General features: G+C 48.8%; 1 protein-coding gene across 1 annotated transcript in view; it reads right to left on the bottom strand.

The window, feature by feature from the left end:
- Positions 1 to 20,833, bottom strand: part of LOC146009826 (uncharacterized) — a 426,905-nt gene that overhangs the window by 379,866 nt on the left and 26,206 nt on the right. Inside the window, exons 3-4 of the mRNA XM_083150344.1 lie at positions 20,527 to 20,718; positions 17,655 to 17,729 (exon numbers count right to left, since the gene is read on the bottom strand). Coding sequence (XP_083006470.1) covers positions 17,655 to 17,729; positions 20,527 to 20,718 — 267 coding nt within the window. The remainder of the gene's footprint in view (positions 1 to 17,654; positions 17,730 to 20,526; positions 20,719 to 20,833) is intronic.

Below are 20,833 nucleotides of genomic sequence, written 5' to 3'. Positions count from 1 at the left end.
TATTACTGTACAGGGGGAGTAGCCTGTGGTGTCCTGTTATTATTGTTATACAGGGGGAGCAGCCTGTGGTGTCCTGTTATTGTTATACAGGGGGAGCAGCCTGTAGTGTCCTGTTATTATTGTTATACAGGGGGAGCAGCCTGTGGTGTCCTGTTATTGTTATACAGGGGGAGCAGCCTGTGGTGTCCTGTTATTATTGTACAGGGGGAGCAGCATGTGGTGTCCTGTTATTATTATACAGGAGGAGCAGCCTGTGGTGTCCTGTTATTATTATACAGGGGGAGTAGCCTGTGGTGTCCTGTTATTATTGTTATACAGGGGGAGCAGCCTGTAGTGTCCTGTTATTGTTATACAGGGGGAGCAGCCTGTGGTGTCCTGTTATTATTATACAGGGGGAGTAGCCTGTGGTGTCCTGTTATTATTGTTATACAGGGGGAGCAGCCTGTGGTGTCCTGTTATTGTTATACAGGGGGAGCAGCCTGTGGTGTCCTGTTATTATTATACAGGGGGAGTAGCCTGTGGTGTCCTGTTATTATTGTTATACAGGGGGAGCAGCCTGTGGTGTCCTGTTATTGTTATACAGGGGGAGCAGCCTGTAGTGTCCTGTTATTATTGTTATACAGGGGGAGCAGCCTGTGGTGTCCTGTTATTGTTATACAGGGGGAGCAGCCTGTGGTGTCCTGTTATTATTATACAGGGGGAGTAGCCTGTGGTGTCCTGTTATTATTGTTATACAGGGGGAGCAGCCTGTGGTGTCCTGTTATTGTTATACAGGGGGAGCAGCCTGTAGTGTCCTGTTATTATTGTTATACAGGGGGAGCAGCCTGCGGTGTCCTGTTATTATTGTACAGGGGGAGCAGCATGTGGTGTCCTGTTATTATTATACAGGGGGAGCAGCCTGTAGTGTCCTGTTATTGTTATACAGGGGGAGCAGCCTGTGGTGTCCTGTTATTATTGTTATACAGGGGGAGCAGCCTGTGGTGTCCTGTTATTGTTATACAGGGGGAGCAGCCTGTGGTGTCCTGTTATTATTATACAGGGGGAGTAGCCTGTGGTGTCCTGTTATTATTGTTATACAGGGGGAGCAGCCTGTGGTGTCCTGTTATTGTTATACAGGGGGAGCAGCCTGTAGTGTCCTGTTATTATTGTTATACAGGGGGAGCAGCCTGTGGTGTCCTGTTATTGTTATACAGGGGGAGCAGCCTGTGGTGTCCTGTTATTATTATACAGGGGGAGTAGCCTGTGGTGTCCGGTTATTATTGTTATACAGGGGGAGCAGCCTGTGGTGTCCTGTTATTGTTATACAGGGGGAGCAGCCTGTAGTGTCCTGTTATTATTGTTATACAGGGGGAGCAGCCTGTGGTGTCCTGTTATTGTTATACAGGGGGAGCAGCCTGTGGTGTCGTTATTATTGTACAGGGGGAGTAGCCTGTGGTGTCTTGTTATTATTGTTATACAGGGGGAGCAGCCTGTGGTGTCCTGTTATTGTTATACAGGGGGAGCAGCCTGTAGTGTCCTGTTATTATTGTTATACAGGGGGAGCAGCCTGTGGTGTCCTGTTATTGTTATACAGGGGGAGCAGCCTGTGGTGTCGTTATTATTGTACAGGGGGAGTAGCCTGTGGTGTCCTGTTATTATTGTTATACAGGGGGAGCAGCCTGTGGTGTCCTGTTATTGTTATACAGGGGGAGCAGCCTGTAGTGTCCTGTTATTATTGTTATACAGGGGGAGCAGCCTGTGGTGTCCTGTTATTGTTATACAGGGGGAGCAGCCTGTGGTGTCCTGTTATTATTGTACAGGGGGAGCAGCATGTGGTGTCCTGTTATTATTATACAGGAGGAGCAGCCTGTGGTGTCCTGTTATTATTATACAGAGGGAGTAGCCTGTGGTGTCCTGTTATTATTGTTATACAGGGGTAGCAGCCTGTAGTGTCCTGTTATTGTTATACAGGGGGAGCAGCCTGTGGTGTCCTGTTATTATTATACAGGGGGAGTAGCCTGTGGTGTCCTGTTATTATTGTTATACAGGGGGAGCAGCCTGTGGTGTCCTGTTATTGTTATACAGGGGGAGCAGCCTGTGGTGTCCTGTTATTATTATACAGGGGGAGTAGCCTGTGGTGTCCTGTTATTATTGTTATACAGGGGGAGCAGCCTGTGGTGTCCTGTTATTGTTATACAGGGGGAGCAGCCTGTAGTGTCCTGTTATTATTGTTATACAGGGGGAGCAGTCTGTGGTGTCCTGTTATTGTTATACAGGGGGAGCAGCCTGTGGTGTCCTGTTATTATTATACAGGGGGAGTAGCCTGTGGTGTCCTGTTATTATTGTTATACAGGGGGAGCAGCCTGTGGTGTCCTGTTATTGTTATACAGGGGGAGCAGCCTGTAGTGTCCTGTTATTATTGTTATACAGGGGGAGCAGCCTGTGGTGTCCTGTTATTGTTATACAGGGGGAGCAGCCTGTGGTGTCGTTATTATTGTACAGGGGGAGTAGCCTGTGGTGTCCTGTTATTATTGTTATACAGGGGGAGCAGCCTGTGGTGTCCTGTTATTGTTATACAGGGGGAGCAGCCTGTAGTGTCCTGTTATTATTGTTATACAGGGGGAGCAGCCTGTGGTGTCCTGTTATTGTTATACAGGGGGAGCAGCCTGTGGTGTCCTGTTATTATTGTACAGGGGGAGCAGCATGTGGTGTCCTGTTATTATTATACAGGGGGAGCAGCCTGTAGTGTCCTGTTATTGTTATACAGGGGGAGCAGCCTGTGGTGTCCTGTTATTATTGTTATACAGGGGGAGCAGCCTGTGGTGTCCTGTTATTGTTATACAGGGGGAGCAGCCTGTGGTGTCCTGTTATTATTATACAGGGGGAGTAGCCTGTGGTGTCCTGTTATTATTGTTATACAGGGGGAGCAGCCTGTGGTGTCCTGTTATTGTTATACAGGGGGAGCAGCCTGTAGTGGCCTGTTATTATTGTTATACAGGGGGAGCAGCCTGTGGTGTCCTGTTATTGTTATACAGGGGGAGCAGCCTGTGGTGTCCTGTTATTATTATACAGGGGGAGTAGCCTGTGGTGTCCTGTTATTATTGTTATACAGGGGGAGCAGCCTGTGGTGTCCTGTTATTGTTATACAGGGGGAGCAGCCTGTAGTGTCCTGTTATTATTGTTATACAGGGGGAGCAGCCTGTGGTGTCCTGTTATTGTTATACAGGGGGAGCAGCCTGTGGTGTCGTTATTACTGTACAGGGGGAGTAGCCTGTGGTGTCCTGTTATTATTGTTATACAGGGGGAGCAGCCTGTGGTGTCCTGTTATTGTTATACAGGGGGAGCAGCCTGTAGTGTCCTGTTATTATTGTTATACAGGGGGAGCAGCCTGTGGTGTCCTGTTATTGTTATACAGGGGGAGCAGCCTGTGGTGTCCTGTTATTATTGTACAGGGGGAGCAGCATGTGGTGTCCTGTTATTATTATACAGGAGGAGCAGCCTGTGGTGTCCTGTTATTATTATACAGGGGGAGTAGCCTGTGGTGTCCTGTTATTATTGTTATACAGGGGGAGCAGCCTGTAGTGTCCTGTTATTGTTATACAGGGGGAGCAGCCTGTGGTGTCCTGTTATTATTATACAGGGGGAGTAGCCTGTGGTGTCCTGTTATTATTGTTATACAGGGGGAGCAGCCTGTGGTGTCCTGTTATTGTTATACAGGGGGAGCAGCCTGTGGTGTCCTGTTATTATTATACAGGGGGAGTAGCCTGTGGTGTCCTGTTATTATTGTTATACAGGGGGAGCAGCCTGTGGTGTCCTGTTATTGTTATACAGGGGGAGCAGCCTGTAGTGTCCTGTTATTATTGTTATACAGGGGGAGCAGTCTGTGGTGTCCTGTTATTGTTATACAGGGGGAGCAGCCTGTGGTGTCCTGTTATTATTATACAGGGGGAGTAGCCTGTGGTGTCCTGTTATTATTGTTATACAGGGGGAGCAGCCTGTGGTGTCCTGTTATTGTTATACAGGGGGAGCAGCCTGTAGTGTCCTGTTATTATTGTTATACAGGGGGAGCAGCCTGTGGTGTCCTGTTATTGTTATACAGGGGGAGCAGCCTGTGGTGTCGTTATTATTGTACAGGGGGAGTAGCCTGTGGTGTCCTGTTATTATTGTTATACAAGGGGAGCAGCCTGTGGTGTCCTGTTATTGTTATACAGGGGGAGCAGCCTGTAGTGTCCTGTTATTATTGTTATACAGGGGGAGCAGCCTGTGGTGTCCTGTTATTGTTATACAGGGGGAGCAGCCTGTGGTGTCCTGTTATTATTGTACAGGGGGAGCAGCATGTGGTGTCCTGTTATTATTATACAGGGGGAGCAGCCTGTAGTGTCCTGTTATTGTTATACAGGGGGAGCAGCCTGTGGTGTCCTGTTATTATTGTTATACAGGGGGAGCAGCCTGTGGTGTCCTGTTATTGTTATACAGGGGGAGCAGCCTGTGGTGTCCTGTTATTATTATACAGGGGGAGTAGCCTGTGGTGTCCTGTTATTATTGTTATACAGGGGGAGCAGCCTGTGGTGTCCTGTTATTGTTATACAGGGGGAGCAGCCTGTAGTGTCCTGTTATTATTGTTATACAGGGGGAGCAGCCTGTGGTGTCCTGTTATTGTTATACAGGGGGAGCAGCCTGTGGTGTCCTGTTATTATTATACAGGGGGAGTAGCCTGTGGTGTCCTGTTATTATTGTTATACAGGGGGAGCAGCCTGTGGTGTCCTGTTATTGTTATACAGGGGGAGCAGCCTGTAGTGTCCTGTTATTATTGTTATACAGGGGGAGCAGCCTGTGGTGTCCTGTTATTGTTATACAGGGGGAGCAGCCTGTGGTGTCGTTATTATTGTACAGGGGGAGTAGCCTGTGGTGTCCTGTTATTATTGTTATACAGGGGGAGCAGCCTGTGGTGTCCTGTTATTGTTATACAGGGGGAGCAGCCTGTAGTGTCCTGTTATTATTGTTATACAGGGGGAGCAGCCTGTGGTGTCCTGTTATTGTTATACAGGGGGAGCAGCCTGTGGTGTCCTGTTATTATTATACAGGGGGAGCAGCCTGTGGTGTCCTGTTATTATTATTATTATACAGGGGGAGCAGCCTGTGGTGTCCTGTTATTATTGTAATAGAAAAGGAAGCATCTTTCACAGGAAAATATAATGATTTGCTCAGAAACCAACAATTAAATTATTAACCCTCTGAACGCCAAGTGAATTTGTCAGAATAGGGGTGTAAATTGCCCAGCAGACATTGTTATTCATCATAGTGACCTGATGTCATCTCATATAGGGGAAATCATCTCTTTTTACCCAACATTTTCTATTTGAATTTATATAACAAATGTGAGTGACATCGGCATTTTCAGTGGATATCTTGAACATCTCTTACAAAGCTGTTGGCACTGAAAGGGTTAAGCACCTATATAGGAAAGAAGTCACCAATTAACGCTATAGGTGCCCCGAGTAATCGAGTACTCAACAGTCAATAGCACAAAACATACAAGAATTCTGAATAGAGCGACTTCCATAGAGTAATAGAAATGACTGATTACTCATTATGAAGCAACATTGCTTTAGGAACCTTGTTGTTTGTGTAATAAGTAATATAAGCCATGTAACGCTCCTCTGCATTGGAGCAAGTCCCAAAGAGGACTGTTTTAGGACTATAATACAGTGATATGGGATTCACCGAACTATTGCAGCACTGTCCAGGATCACGTAAAACGTGAGTTGGCTGCGGACCCTACAAACGTTTCTATTTTTGCTATTTCGCAGGCTTGTATCAACATATTTGGGGGTATTTAATCCAGGATTCCGACTGGAGGAACGTCCCGACAGTCGGAAATCCGGGAAATTTTCGTCTGGTCCAAGAGCACCTCGACTGTTGTATTGAACAGAATTGTTTTGTTACATTGCCTGCCTGCCTTTAAGTCTCTACGCTCGTTTGTTGTGCAGCTACCAGATTGATATATATTGACATATGAAACTTGTTACTTTGCATACCATAGGGGTATGTTCATGTCCCTCTTTGTACGTCACAATTTGTATATATACACACACGTGACACTTCCCTGCTGTTATTCTCGCTGCCTTGGATTGAATAAATCTTCGTCCTAGCGCTCGTGAAAAGTCAGTGGCAGGGTTCCCTGCCCTGATGCCTGCTGGGTACTTGCCTGACCGCCTGGCACCATTTAAGAATCTGACTGATCCAAACATAAGAGTCACTCCATGGATCACAGAACATGGGAACTGTAGGAGCTGGGAAACAGAAGCTGGTGTGTCTGGTTGGTGGCTGGCTCATATCACTCGCTGGATTGTTACAACTCCTATCAATCCTAAAACACTCACCAGTAAAATCACTGTGCTGCAGCCATGATCACATGATCCTGACAGCCAATGGCCTTTCACTGCTGCCTATTTAATCCTCTTCAGGAGAGCAGCACATTGACAGAGCAGCACCTTCCTGAGATAGTTCCTGGTCCCCGGGCTTCAGTCGTTCCTAGTACTCCGGTCTTTGTGAATGAGACCCAGATGGACGGATTCCCAGAAAAGTACTTCAACAACAACTTAAATATGAAATATACATTTATTATAATTAATATGACCCGGGTTTTTTGTGTCACCAGCGCTTAAGTGTGGAGAGGTCAGAAGTAACTGTGAATCAGCTGCCACCTGATGGAGGAATGCCAGCCCCCAAATAGCAGAAAGAACAAATGGCGGTTTTCAGGTGGCGCTTAAGACAGATAAACAGCATTTGTTTAAATTAGTCATTTATTTTTTAACAACATAAGACTAATGTATCCCGGCGGGTATCACATTAACCAATAAAGATGCACAAATACAAAACAACAATATAAAAAAATCACTGTCATGGGAGCTGTAGCTTTTTCCTCTAAATAATCAATGTGTATTAGAGTCCGTATTGATAGCACCCGGGATTAAGGTTACAGTAGTGGTCGGTTAAATCCACAGTAATTTCCTCTGGGTGCTGGGTGTAATAATTGGGGAACTCAATATAAGTCACACTCCCATAGAGAGATGAAAGATAGTAGACAAGGTGCGTCGGGCTGCGTAATAATGGCAGGTATGGCAAGTGTCCATCGCTGTAAGGCAAGCGGATATTAGCTCTCCTTTCGCTGATGGGTCACTGGTCCGTGGACCTGGGCTTCGGTGGCTCTATCAGCATGGAGGTGCCTCTCCACGTAATCCGCCTCAGCTTCAGGGAGCCTGCAATCGGCTCTACCTCAGAGTCGATAATAAGCTGTATTTGCGGGGTGAACGTGGGACAGCAGGCGGCAATTGCCGGCGATGGTGTACCCGCTCGGCTCTCAGAAAATAGAAGCAGGCTGCTGTTAGAGAGCACATAACAAAGCCTTCGTCCATTGGTAAGGAGGCAGAAGTAGCCGTCAGCGTGTGCTCGGAGAGGTATAGTGTCGGCACAGCCGGAGTACCAAGCGCTTCGCTCCGGCCGGGTGCACGGGGTCAGAGAGAGTCTGAGAGTGTAGCAATCAGTCCTTGGATGCGTTTCGCTGCTCTCTGGGCAGATTTTCAACAGGAGTCATATACATACATTTATTGTATACTTAGCTAAGGTGATTTGATCAAATCAGTAGGTGTTCAATGCACTCATGAGCTGCACCCTCTGCGGCAAGCGTTACATTCATATCTTCCTGGCACGTCCTCAGTCAGTGTTTCCCTCCAGGCAATGAGGCTAACACTGACCGAGTCCAGCTTACATCGGCTGGAGAACTCCGTACTAAGCTATTTCATAGTTACAACGTACAAATTGTAATATACTATAAATGGCTAAAAAACAAACAGCAGGGGGCACTGTGGCCTCAATTTTGAAAGTTGGCAATAATATCCTAATACAATGTATCACATGGATTATATAGATTTGAAACACAAGGTGAACAATATTGTCCCAGGATTGAGAAGCAAGGATTCTAATGTTGACATTGTCTGTTTCTGCCTCCTATATTCGCCCCATTCCAAAGGGATTAGACTCCCCTACTAATAACCCAGATGAACTTTTTGGCAGCCTGTTGCTTTGCTTCCGTGCAGGATACCGGATATACAGATGGAGCAAGGTTTATCTATCCGTGCTCACATGAAGGCAACAAGGTAGTTGTCGTGGCACATGGAAACATGGCACAAAGGATCAGCTACTCCCTGCTTCAGTCTTAGGAGGGAGGTGCGGCATTGCCATGGGTTACGGCGTTGCTTCCAAGTCATGTGTCTGTGTGCTTTCCGTGTGCTGAGTAAACTGTGCAGGGTATTACTAATAATAACCGGCCTTTCACTCTGTGGCTAACCTGAGGGGTAACATGGTAAGGTTATGCTAAGGTGACTATTACTGACGGTCTTTCTGTATATACGCTGCTCAAACAAATAAAGGGAACACTTAAACAACACAATGTAACTCCAAGTCAGTCACACTTCTGTGACATCACACTGTCCACTTAGAAAGCAACACTGACTGACAATCAGTTCCGCATGCTGTTGTGCAGATGGAATAGACAACAGGTGGAAATTATAGGCAATTAGCAAGACCCCCCAATAAAGGAGATGTTCTGCAGGTGGCGACCACAGACCACTTCTCAGCTCCTATGCTTTCTGGCTGATGTTCTGGTCACTTGTGAAAGCTGGCGGTGCTGTCACTCTAGTGGTAGAATGAGACGGAGTCTACACCCACACAAGTGGCTCAGGTAGTGCAGCTCATCCAGGATGGCAAATCAATGCGAGCTGTGGCAAGGTTTGCTGTGTCTGTCAGCCTAGTGTCCAGAGCATGGAGGAGCTACCAGGAGACAGGCCAGTGCATCAGGAGACGTGGAGGAGGCCAACAACCCAGCAGCAGGACCGCTACCTCCGCCTTTGTGCAAGGAGGAACAGGAGGAGCAGAGCCCTGCAAAATGACCTCCAGCAGGCCACAAATGTGTGTGTGTGTGTGTGTGTACTCAAATGGTCAGAAACAGACTCCATGAAGGTAGTATGAGGGCCCAACGTCCACAGGTGGGGGTTGTGCTTACAGCCCAACACCGGGCAGGATGTTTGGCATTTGCCTGAGAACACCAAGATTGGCATTCGCCACTGGCGCCCTGTGCTCTTCACAGATGAAAGCAGGTTCACACTGAGCACGTGACAGAGTCTGGAGACGCCAAGGAGAATGTTCTGCTGCCTACAACATCCTCCAGCATGACCGGTTTGGCAGTGGGTCAGTAATGGTGTGGGGTGGCATTTCTTTGGGGTGAGGGGGGGGGGGGAGCGCATGTCTCGCTCCATCCACCAACTCCACGTTGCACCACAGACTGTTCAGGAGTTGGCGGATGATTTAGTCCAGGTCTGGGAGGAGATCCCTCAGGAGACCATCCAGCACCTCATCAGGAGCATGCCCGGGCGTTGTAGGGAGGTCATACAGGCACGTGGAGGCCACACACACTACTGAGCCTCATTCTGACTTGTGTTAAGGACATTACATCAAAGTCGGATCCGCCCGTAGTGTGTTTTTCCACATTAATTTTGAGTGTGACTCCAGACTTGGGTTAATAAATTTGATTTCCATTGATCATGTGATTTTGTTGTCAGCACATTCAGCTATGTAAAGAACAAAGTATTTAATAAGAATATTTCATTCATTCAGATCTAGGATGTGTTAGGTTAGTGTTCCCTTTATTTTTTTGAGCAGTGTACTTTAATTACTGATGCTACATGTATAACGGGTGTGTGTAAAATAAAGGTAATACATTTCTACCTTTGCTATTGCGTATTCCTGTGCGATCTTTGGGACTCAGAAGGAACCAGGGTGTTATGTTAGAGGCAAATATGGTGACTTGGGGTCCTCAAATTCATTAAATGGCAAGAATCCTAAGATCAATACTATGACTTGATTTCTTACCACCAGGAATTAAAAAAATTGGATTTTAACCAGTTTCATAATAGAATCTGTTTTTAAAAATGATAATGCATTTTATTTAGAAAAATAGACGCAATATAATAATGTGGTGTGTTATAAAAATGCTAACACGCATGCAAGGCCCTGTCGAAAGTGATGTCGAGATGAGAACACATTGCTAAGTGTGTACCCAACTACACTTTCATCCAAGTGAAATGTAAAACATTTCCATACGGAGAGCATGCAAATAGTATCTCACCAATGTGACTTCTCTGATGTCTAACAAGATCGGAGTTATATATATATATTTTTATAATATTACACACTCAGGGAAATGGCCTATCATCTGTGTGATGTCTCTGATGTTTAACAAGATTTGATTTCTGTGTAAAACATTTCCCACACTCAGAGCAGGAAAATGGTTTCTCACCAGTGTGACTTCTCTGATGTATAATGAGATGAGATTTCAGTGTAAAACGTTTCCCACAATCAGAGCATAAAAATGGCTTCTCACCAGTGTGACTTCTCTGATGTATAATGAGATGTTGTTTCCGTGTAAAACATTTCCCACACTCAGAACATGGAAATGGCTTCTCACCTGTGTGATTTCTCTGATGTTTAATGAAATATGATTTCTGTTTAAAATATTTCCCGCACTCAAAGCATTGAAATGGCCTATCTCCTGTGTGACTTTTCTTATGCCTAGAAAGATCTGATTTAGAAGTAAAACATTTCCCACACTCAGAGCATGGAAATGGCCTCTCGCCTGTGTGACTTCTCTGATGTATAACAAGAGCTGTTTTCAGTGTGAAACATTTCCCACACTCAGAGCATGAAAATGGTTTCTCACCTGTGTGACATCTCTGATGTGTAACAAGACGTGATTTTTGTGTAAAACATTTCCCACATGCAGAACATGTAAATATATTGCCACGTGTATGAGCTGCACTATATGTACGAAAGGCTGAGGTATCAGGAGAACTGTCCGCACGATGAGATGGACCAGATGATATATCAGCACTGTGAGGTTCTGGATGTATATATAGAGTAACAATGTTATCTCCTGGAGAATCCTGTGTGATGTCATCTTCTACGTCATTCTCTGCAGACAAGAGGAGACCTCCCTCTGAGGCACCTGCCCGAAATAACATACCTGTATTATTATTCACAGCACTGTACAGGGACTATAGCCATTCACATCAGTCACACCAGGGAGCTTACAATCTATTTTCCCTACCACATGGACAGGCGCAAATTAGGGTTAATTTGCTATCCGAAGCCAAGTAACCAAGAAATACATACAAACTCCAAACAAACAGCACGTTGTCTGGGAATTCAACACATGACTTCAGTGCTGCAAGAGAGCAATACTGACCACTGTACCATCATGTTACTATTAGGAGTGGGGAGGAGACTGGTCAGATCTCTGGGCTGGTAACACACAGTGACATGATGTGAGGGGGAGGGCAGGAGTATACTAGGGACTGATGGCTCCTGATGTATGAGATACACCAGAGAGTGCAGGGAGGAGACTGGTCAGATCTCTGGGCTGGTAACACACAGTGACATGATGTGAGGGGCGGAGCAGGAGTATAATAGGGACTGATGGCTCCTGATGTATGAGATACACCAGAGAGTGCAGGGAGGAGACTGGTCAGATCTCTGGGCTGGTAACACACAGTGACATGATGTGAGGGGCGGAGCAGGAGTATAATAGGGACTGATGGCTCCTGATGTATGAGATACACCAGAGAGTGCGGGGAGGAGACTGGTCAGATCTCTTGGCTGGTAACACACAGTGACATGATATAAGGGGAGAGCAGGAGTATAATAGGGGCTGATGGCTCCTGATGTATGAGATACACCAGAGAGTGCGGGGAGGAGACTGGTCAGAGCTCTGGGCTGGTAACACACAGTGACATGATGTGAGGGGAGAGCAGGAGTATAATAGGGGCTGATGGCACCTGATGTATGAGATACACCAGAGAGTGCGGGGAGGAGACTGGTCAGATCTCTGGGCTGGTAACACACAGTGACATGATGTGAGGGGGAGAGCAGGAGTATAATAGGGGCTGATGGCTACTGATGTATGAGATACACCAGAGAGTGCGGGGAGGAGACTGGTCAGATCTCTGGGCTGGTAACACACAGTGACATGATATAAGGGGAGAGCAGGAGTATAATAGGGGCTGATGGCTCCTGATGTATGAGATACACCAGAGAGTGCGGGAGGAGACTGATCAGATCTCTGGGCTGGTAACACACAGTGACATGATGTGAGGGGAGAGCAGGAGTATAATAGTTACTGATGGTTCCTGATGTATGAGATACACCAGAGAGTGCGGGGAGGAGACTGGTCAGATCTCTGGGCTGGTAACACACAGTGACATGATGTGAGATGGGAGAGCAGGAGTATAATAGGGGCTGATGGCTCCTGATGTATGAGATACACCAGAGAGTGCGGGGAGGAGACTGGTCAGATCTCTGGGCTGGTAACACACAGTGACATGATGTGAGATGGGAGAGCAGGAGTATAATAGGGGCTGATGGCTCCTGATGTATGAGATACAACAGAGAGTGCAGGGAGGAGACTCGTCAGATCTCTGGGCTGGTAACACACAGTGACATGATGTGAGGGGGAGAGCAGGAGTATAATAGGGGCTGATGGCTCCTGATGTATGAGATACACCAGAGAGTGCAGGGAGGAGACTGGTCAGATCTCTGGGCTGGTAACACACAGTGACATGATGTGAGGGGGAGAGCAGGAGTATAATAGGGACTGATGGCTCCTGATGTATGAGATACACCAGAGAGTGCAGGGAGGAGACTAGTCAGATCTCTGGGCTGGTAACACAGTAACATGATGTGAGGGGAGAGCAGGAGTATAATAGGGGCTGATGGCTCCTGATGTATGAGATACACCAGAGAGTGCGGGGAGGAGACTGGTCAGATCTCTGGGCTGGTAACACACAGTGACCTGATGTTAGGGGGAGAGCAGGAGTATAATAGGGGCTGATGGCTCCTGATGTATGAGATACACCAGAGAGTGCGGGGAGGAGACTGGTCAGATCTCTGGGCTAGTAACACACAGACATGATGTGAGATGGGAGAGCAGGAGTATAATAGGGGCTGATGGCTCCTGATGTATGAGATACACCAGAGAGTGCGGGGAGGAGACTGGTCAGATCTCTGGGCTGGTAACACACAGTGACATGATGTGAGATGGGAGAGCAGGAGTATAATAGGGGCTGATGGCTCCTGATGTATGAGATACAACAGAGAGTGCAGGGAGGAGACTGGTCAGATCTCTGGGCTGGTAACACACAGTGACATGATGTGAGGGGGAGAGCAGGAGTATAATAGGGGCTGATGGCTGCTGATGTATGAGATACACCAGAGAGTGTGGGGAGGAGACTGGTCAGATCTCTGGGCTGGTAACACACAGTGACATGATGTGAGGGGGAGAGCAGGAGTATAATAGGGGCTGATGGCTCCTGATGTATGAGATACACCAGAGAGTGCAGGGAGGAGACTGGTCAGATCTCTGGGCTGGTAACACACAGTGACATGATGTGAGGGGGAGAGCAGGAGTATAATAGGGACTGATGGCTCCTGATGTATGAGATACACCAGAGAGTGCAGGGAGGAGACTAGTCAGATCTCTGGGCTGGTAACACAGTAACATGATGTGAGGGGAGAGCAGGAGTATAATAGGGGCTGATGGCTCCTGATGTATGAGATACACCAGAGAGTGCGGGGAGGAGACCGGTCAGATCTCTGGGCTGGTAACACACAGTGACATGATGTGAGGGGGAGAGCAGGAGTATAATAGGGGCTGATGGCTCCTGATGTATGAGATACACCAAAGAGTGCGGGGAGGAGACTGGTCAGATCTCTGGGCTGGTAACACACAGTGACATGATGTGATGGGAGAGGAGGATTATAATAGGGGCTGATGGCTGCTGATGTATGCGATACACCAGAAAGTGCGGGGAGGAGACTGGTCAGATCTCTGGGCTGGTAACACACAGTGACATGATGTGAGGGGGAGAGCAGGATTATAATAGGGGCTGATGGCTCCTGATGTATAAGATACACCAGAGAATGCGGGGAGGAGACTGGTCAGATCTCTGGGCTGGTAAAACAGTGACATGATGTGAGGGGGAGAGCAGGAGTATAATAGGGGCTGATGGCTCCTGATGTATGAGATACTCCAGAGAGTGCGGGGAGGAGACTGGTCAGATCTCTGGGCTAGTAACACACAGTGACATGATGTGAGGGGGAGAGCAGGAGTATAATAGGGGCTGATGGCTCCTGATGTATGAGATACACCAGAGAGTGCGGGGAGGAGACTGGTCAGATCTCTGGGATGGTAACACACAGTGACATGATGTGAGGGGGAGAGCAGGAGTATAATAGGGGCTGATGGCACCTGATGTATGAGATACACCAGAGAGTGCGGGGAGGAGACTGGTCAGATCTCTGGGATGGTAACACACAGTGACATGATGTGAGGGGGAGAGCAGGAGTATAATAGGGGCTGAAGGCTCCTGATGTATGAGATACTCCAGAGAGTGCGAGGAGGAGACCGGTCAGATCTCTGGGCTGGTAACACACAGTGACATGATGTGAGGGGGAGAGCAGGAGTATAATAGGGACTGATGGCTCCTGATGTATGAGATACACCAAAGAGTGCAGGGAGGAGACCGGTCAGATCTCTGGGCTGGTAACACAGTGACATGAAGTGAGGGGGAGAGCAGGAGTATAATAGGGGCTGATGGCACCTGATGTATGAGATACACCAGAGAGTGCGGGGAGGAGACTGGTCAGATCTTTGGGCTGGTAACACACAGTGACATGATGTGAGGGGGAGAGCAGGAGTATAGTAGGGGCTGATGGCTCCTGATGTATGAGATGCACCAGAGAGTGCAGGGAGGAGACTGGTCAGATCTCTGGGCTGGTAACACACAGTGACATGATGTGAGGGGGAGAGCAGGAGTATAATAGGGGCTGATGGCTCCTGATGTATGAGATACACCAGAGAGTGCGGGGAGGAGACTGGTCAGATCTCTGGACTGGTGACACACAGTGACATGATGTGAGGGGAAAAGCAGGAGTATAATAGGGGCTGATGGCTCCTGATGTATGAGATACACCAGAGAGTGCGGGGAGGAGACTGGTCAGATCTCTGGGATGGTAACACACAGTGACATGATGTGAGGGGGAGAGCAGGAGTATAATAGGGGCTGATGGCACCTGATGTATGAGATACACCAGAGAGTGCGGGGAGGAGACTGGTCAGATCTCTGGGATGGTAACACACAGTGACATGATGTGAGGGGGAGAGCAGGAGTATAATAGGGGCTGATGGCACCTGATGTATGAGATACACCAGAGAGTGCGGGGAGGAGACTGGTCAGATCTTTGGGCTGGTAACACACAGTGACATGATGTGAGGGGGAGAGCAGGAGTATAGTAGGGGCTGATGGCTCCTGATGTATGAGATGCACCAGAGAGTGCAGGGAGGAGACTGGTCAGATCTCTGGGCTGGTAACACACAGTGACATGATGTGAGGGGGAGAGCAGGAGTATAATAGGGGCTGATGGCTCCTGATGTATGAGATACACCAGAGAGTGCGGGGAGGAGACTGGTCAGATCTCTGGGCTGGTAACACACAGTGACATGATGTGAGGGGGAGAGCAGGAGTATAATAGGGGCTGATGGCTCCAGATGTATGAGATACACCAGAGAGTGCAGGGAGGAGACTGGTCAGATCTCTGGGCTGGTAACACACAGGGACATGATGTGAGGGGGAGAGCAGGAGTATAATAGGGGCTGATAGCTCCTGATGTATGAGATATACCAGAGAGTGCAGGGAGGAGACTGGTCAGATCTCTGGGCTGGTAACACACAGTGACATGATGTGAGGGGAGAGCAGGAGTATAATAGGGGCTGATGGCTCCTGATGTATGAGATACACCAGAGAGTGCGGGGATGAGACTGGTCAGATCTCTGGGCTGGTAACACACAGTGACATGATGTGAGGGGGAGAGCAGGAGTATAATAGGGGCTGATGGCTCCTGATGTATGAGATACACCAGAGAGTGCGGGGAGGAGACTGGTCAGATCTCTGGGCTGGTAACACACAGTGACATGATGTGAGGGGGAGAGCAGGAGTATAATAGGGGCTGATGGCTCCTGATGTATGAGATACACCAGAGAGTGCGGGGATGAGACTGGTCAGATCTCTGGGCTGGAAACACACAGTGACATGATGTGAGGGGGAGAGCAGGAGTATAATAGGGGCTGATGGCTCCTGATGTATGAGCTACACCAGAGAGTGTGGGGAGGAGACTGATCAGATCTCTGGGCTGGTAACACACAGTGACATGATGTGAGGGGGAGAGCAGGAGCATAATAGGGGCTGATGGCTCCTGATGTATGAGATACACCAGAGAGTGCGGGGAGGAGACTGGTCAGATCTCTGGGCTGGTAACACACAGTGACATGATGTGAGGGGGAGAGCAGGAGTATAATAGGGGCTGATGGCTCCTGGTGTATGAGATACACCAGAGAGTGTGGGGAGGAGACTGGTCAGATCTCTGGGCTGGTAACACACAGTGACATGATCTGAGAGGGAGAGCAGGAGTATAATAGGGGCTGATGGCTCCTGATGTATGAGATACACCAGAGAGTGCGGGGAGGAGACTGGTCAGATCTCTGGGCTGGTAACACACAGTGACATGATGTGAGGGGGAGAGCAGGAGTATAATAGGGGCTGATGGCTCCTGATGTATGAGATACACCAGAGAGTGCGGGGAGGAGACTGGTCAGATCTCTGGACTGGTAACACACAGTGACATGATGTGAGGGGGAGAGCAAGAGTATAATAGGGGCTGATGGCTGCTGATGTATGAGATACACCAGAGAGTGTGGGAGGAGACTGGTCAGATCTCTGGGCTGGTAACACAGTGACATGATGTAAGGGGAGAGCAGGAGTATAATAGGGGCTGATGGCTCCTGATGTATGAGATACACCAGAGAGTGCGGGGAGGAGACTGTTCAGATCTCTGGGCTGGTAACACACAGTGACATGATGTGAGGGGAGAGCAGGAGTATAATAGGGGCTGATGGCTCCTGATGTATGAGATACACCAGAGAGTGCGGGGAGGAGACTGGTCAGATCTCTGGGCTGGTAACACACAGTGACATGATGTGAGGGGAGAGCAGGAGTATAATAGGGGCTGATGGCTCCTGATGTATGAGATACACCAGAGAGTGCGGGGAGGAGACTGGTCAGATCTCTGGGCTGGTAACACACAGTGACATGATGTGAGGGGGAGAGCAGGAGTATAATAGGGGCTGATGGCTCCTGATGTATGAGATACACCAGAGAGTGCGGGGAGGAGACTGGTCAGATCTCTGGACTGGTAACACACAGTGACATGATGTGAGGGGGAGAGCAAGAGTATAATAGGGGCTGATGGCTGCTGATGTATGAGATACACCAGAGAGTGTGGGAGGAGACTGGTCAGATCTCTGGGCTGGTAACACACAGTGACATGATGTGAGGAGGAGAGCAGGAGTATAATAGGGGCTGATGGCTACTGACTCCTCCACTGGGCTGTTACATTCCCCTCATTTGTCTATTTGTTTACTTACCTGTGCTGATACTTGTAGGGATTTCCTCCTCCTTATACTGCTGATCACACCTCACATCTGTCTCTTCTCCCTCTGTATCTTCTACCTTCATATAAGTCACATACATCTCTTCTTCTCCCTCTGTATCTTCTACCTTTATATTAGTCACATACGTCTCATCCTAGATAACCCATATACAAATGCTGTATTAATGCTGGTTGTCAAATTCTGGTTTATAGAGTGATCGTTCTCAGGACCCCAATCTAGCCACTTTCCCCGGTGTTACTGTATAACGTCCGATTCCAAAAAGTCACCTCTCCGGTCACATCCCCCACTGTTACTGTATAACGTCCCATTCCCAGCAGTCACCTCTCCGGTCACATCCCCCAGAGTTACTGTATAACGTCCCATTCCCAGCAGTCACCTCTCCGGTCACATCCCCCGGTGTTACTGTATAACGGCCCATTCCCAGCAGTCACCTCTCCGGTCACATCCCCCAGTGTTACTGTATAACGGCCCATTCCCAGCAGTCACCTCTCCGGTCACATCCCCCTGTGTTATTGTATAATGTCCCATTCCCAGCAGTCACCTCTCCGGTCACATCCCCCGGTGTTACTGTATAACGGCCCATTCCCAGCAGTCACCTCTCCGGTCACATCCCCCGGTGTTACTGTATAACGTCCCATTCCCAGCAGTCACCTCTCCGATCACATCCCCGGTGTTACTGTATAACGTCCCATTATCAGCAGTCACCTCTCCCTAGTGTTTCTGTATAACGTCCCATTCCCAGCAGTCACCTCTCCGGTCACATCTCCCAGTGTTACTGTATAACGTCCCATTCCCAGCAGTCACCTCTCCGGTCACATCCCCCGGTGTTACTGTATAACGTCCCATTCCCAGCAGTCACCTCTCCGGTCACATCCCCTGGTGTTACTGTATTACGTCCCATTCCCAGCAGTCATCTCTCCGATCACATCCCCGGTGTTACTGTATAACGTCCCATTCCCAGCAGTCACCTCTCCGGTCACATCCCCCGGTGTTACTGTATAACGTCCCATTCCCAGCAGTCATCTCTCCGATCACATCCCCGGTGTTACTGTATAACGTCCCATTCCCAGCAGTCACCTCTCCGGTCACATCCCCCGGTGTTACTGTATAACATCCCATTCCCAGCAGTCACCTCTCCGGTCACATCCCCCAGTGTTACTGTATAACGTCCCATTCCCAGCAGTCACCTCTCCAGTCACATCCCCGGTGTTACTGTAAACCATCCCATTCCCAGCAGTCACCTCTCCAGTCACATCCCCGGTGTTACTGTATAATGTCCCATTCCCAGCAGTCACCTTTCCGGTCACATCTCCCGGTGTTACTGTATAATGTCCCATTCCCAGCAGTCACCTCTCTCTGGTGTTACTGTGTAATGTCCCATTCCCAGCAGCCACCTCTCTGGTCACATCCCCCGGTGTTACATTATAACGTCCCATTCCCAGCAGTCACCTCTCCGGTCACATCCCCCAGTGTTAATGTATAACGTCCCATTCTCAGCGGTCACCTCTCCGGTCACATCCCCCGGTGTTACTGTATAACATCCCATTCCCAGCAGTCACCTCTCTGGTCACATCCCCCGGTGTAACTGTATAACATCCCATTCCCAGCGGTCACCTATCTGGTCACATCCCCCAGTTTTACTGTATAACGTCCCATTCCCAGCAGTCACCTCTCCGGTCACATCTCCCAGTGTTACTGTATAACGTCCCATTCCCAGCAGTCACCTCTCCGGTCACATCCCCCGGTGTTACTGTATAACGTCCCATTCCCAGCAGTCACCTCTCTGGTCACATCCCCGGTGTTACTGTATAACGTCCCATTCCCAGCAGTCACCTCTCCGATCACATCCCCCGGTGTTATTGTATAACGTCCCATTCCCAGCAGTCACCTCTCCGGTCACATCCCCGGTGTTACTGTATAACGTCCCATTCCCAGCAGTCACCTCTCCGATCACATCCCCCGGTGTTATTGTATAACGTCCCATTCCCAGCAGTCACCTCTCCGATCACATCCCCCGGTGTTACTGTATAACATCCCATTCCCAGCAGTCACCTCTCCGGTCACATCCCCCAGTTTTACTGTATAACATCCCATTCCCAGTAGTCACCTCTCCGGTTACATCCCCCGGTGTTACTGTATAACGTCCCATTCCCAGCAGTCACCTCTCCGGTCACATCCCCCCGGTGTTACTGTATAACGTCCCATTCCCAGCAGTCACCTCTCCTGTCACATCCCCGGTGTTACTGTATAACATCCCATTCCCAGCAGTCACCTCTCTGGTCACATCCCCCGGTGTTACTGTATAACATCCCATTCCCAGCGGTCACCTATCTGGTCACATCCCCCAGTTTTACTGTATAACGTCCCATTCCCAGGAGTCACCTCTCCGGTCACATCCCCCAGTTTTACTGTATAACGTCCCATTCCCAGCAATCACCTCTCCGGTCACATCCCCCAGTGTTATTGTATAATGTCCCATTCCCAGCAATCACCTCTCCGGTCACATCTCCGGTGTTACTGTATAACGTCCCATTCCCAGCAGTCACCTCTACGGTCACATCCCCGGTGTTAGTGTATAACGTCCCATTCCCAGCAGTCACCTCTCCGGTCACATCCCCCGGTGTTACTGTATAACATCCCATTCCCAGCGGTCACCTCTCCGGTCACATCCCATGGTGTTACTGTATAACGTCCCATTCCCAGCAGTCACCTCTCCGATCACATCCCCCGGTGTTACTGTATAACGTCCCATTCCCAGCAGTCACCTCTCCGGTCACATCCCCCGGTGTTACTGTATAACGCCCCATTCCCAGCAGTCACCTCTCCGGTCACATCCCCCAATGTTACTGTATAACGTCCCATTCCCAGCAGTCACCTCTCCGGTCACATCCCCCGGTGTTACTGTATAACGTCCCATTCCCAGCAGTCACCTCTCCGGTCAGCAGCTGAATGATCTTGTTGGTGAGTTCCAGGATCTTCTGGTCATTGTGCCTCTCTTGTATCAGTGAGTGAGGTGGAGGCACCGTTATGGGGCTCTGGGTCCTGCTCAGTCCTCCTGACACACGGGGACGGCTGCTGGGTGTCTCACACTCACCGGATGTCTTCTTCACTACTGTGTAATCCTGTGTATTGGGGGGAGACACCAAATATCATTATATACAATCCCAATTCCTCCTCACCTCACTGGTCACGTCCCTGTATTATTACAATAGATATAATTGATGTCACTGTCACCTC

This window comes from Crinia signifera, chromosome 6 (assembly GCF_055691185.1).
Source record: "Crinia signifera chromosome 6, ASM5569118v1, whole genome shotgun sequence".
Classification (NCBI taxonomy): Eukaryota; Metazoa; Chordata; class Amphibia; order Anura; family Myobatrachidae; genus Crinia; species Crinia signifera.
This window is presented reverse-complemented; position numbering and strand designations above follow the sequence as displayed.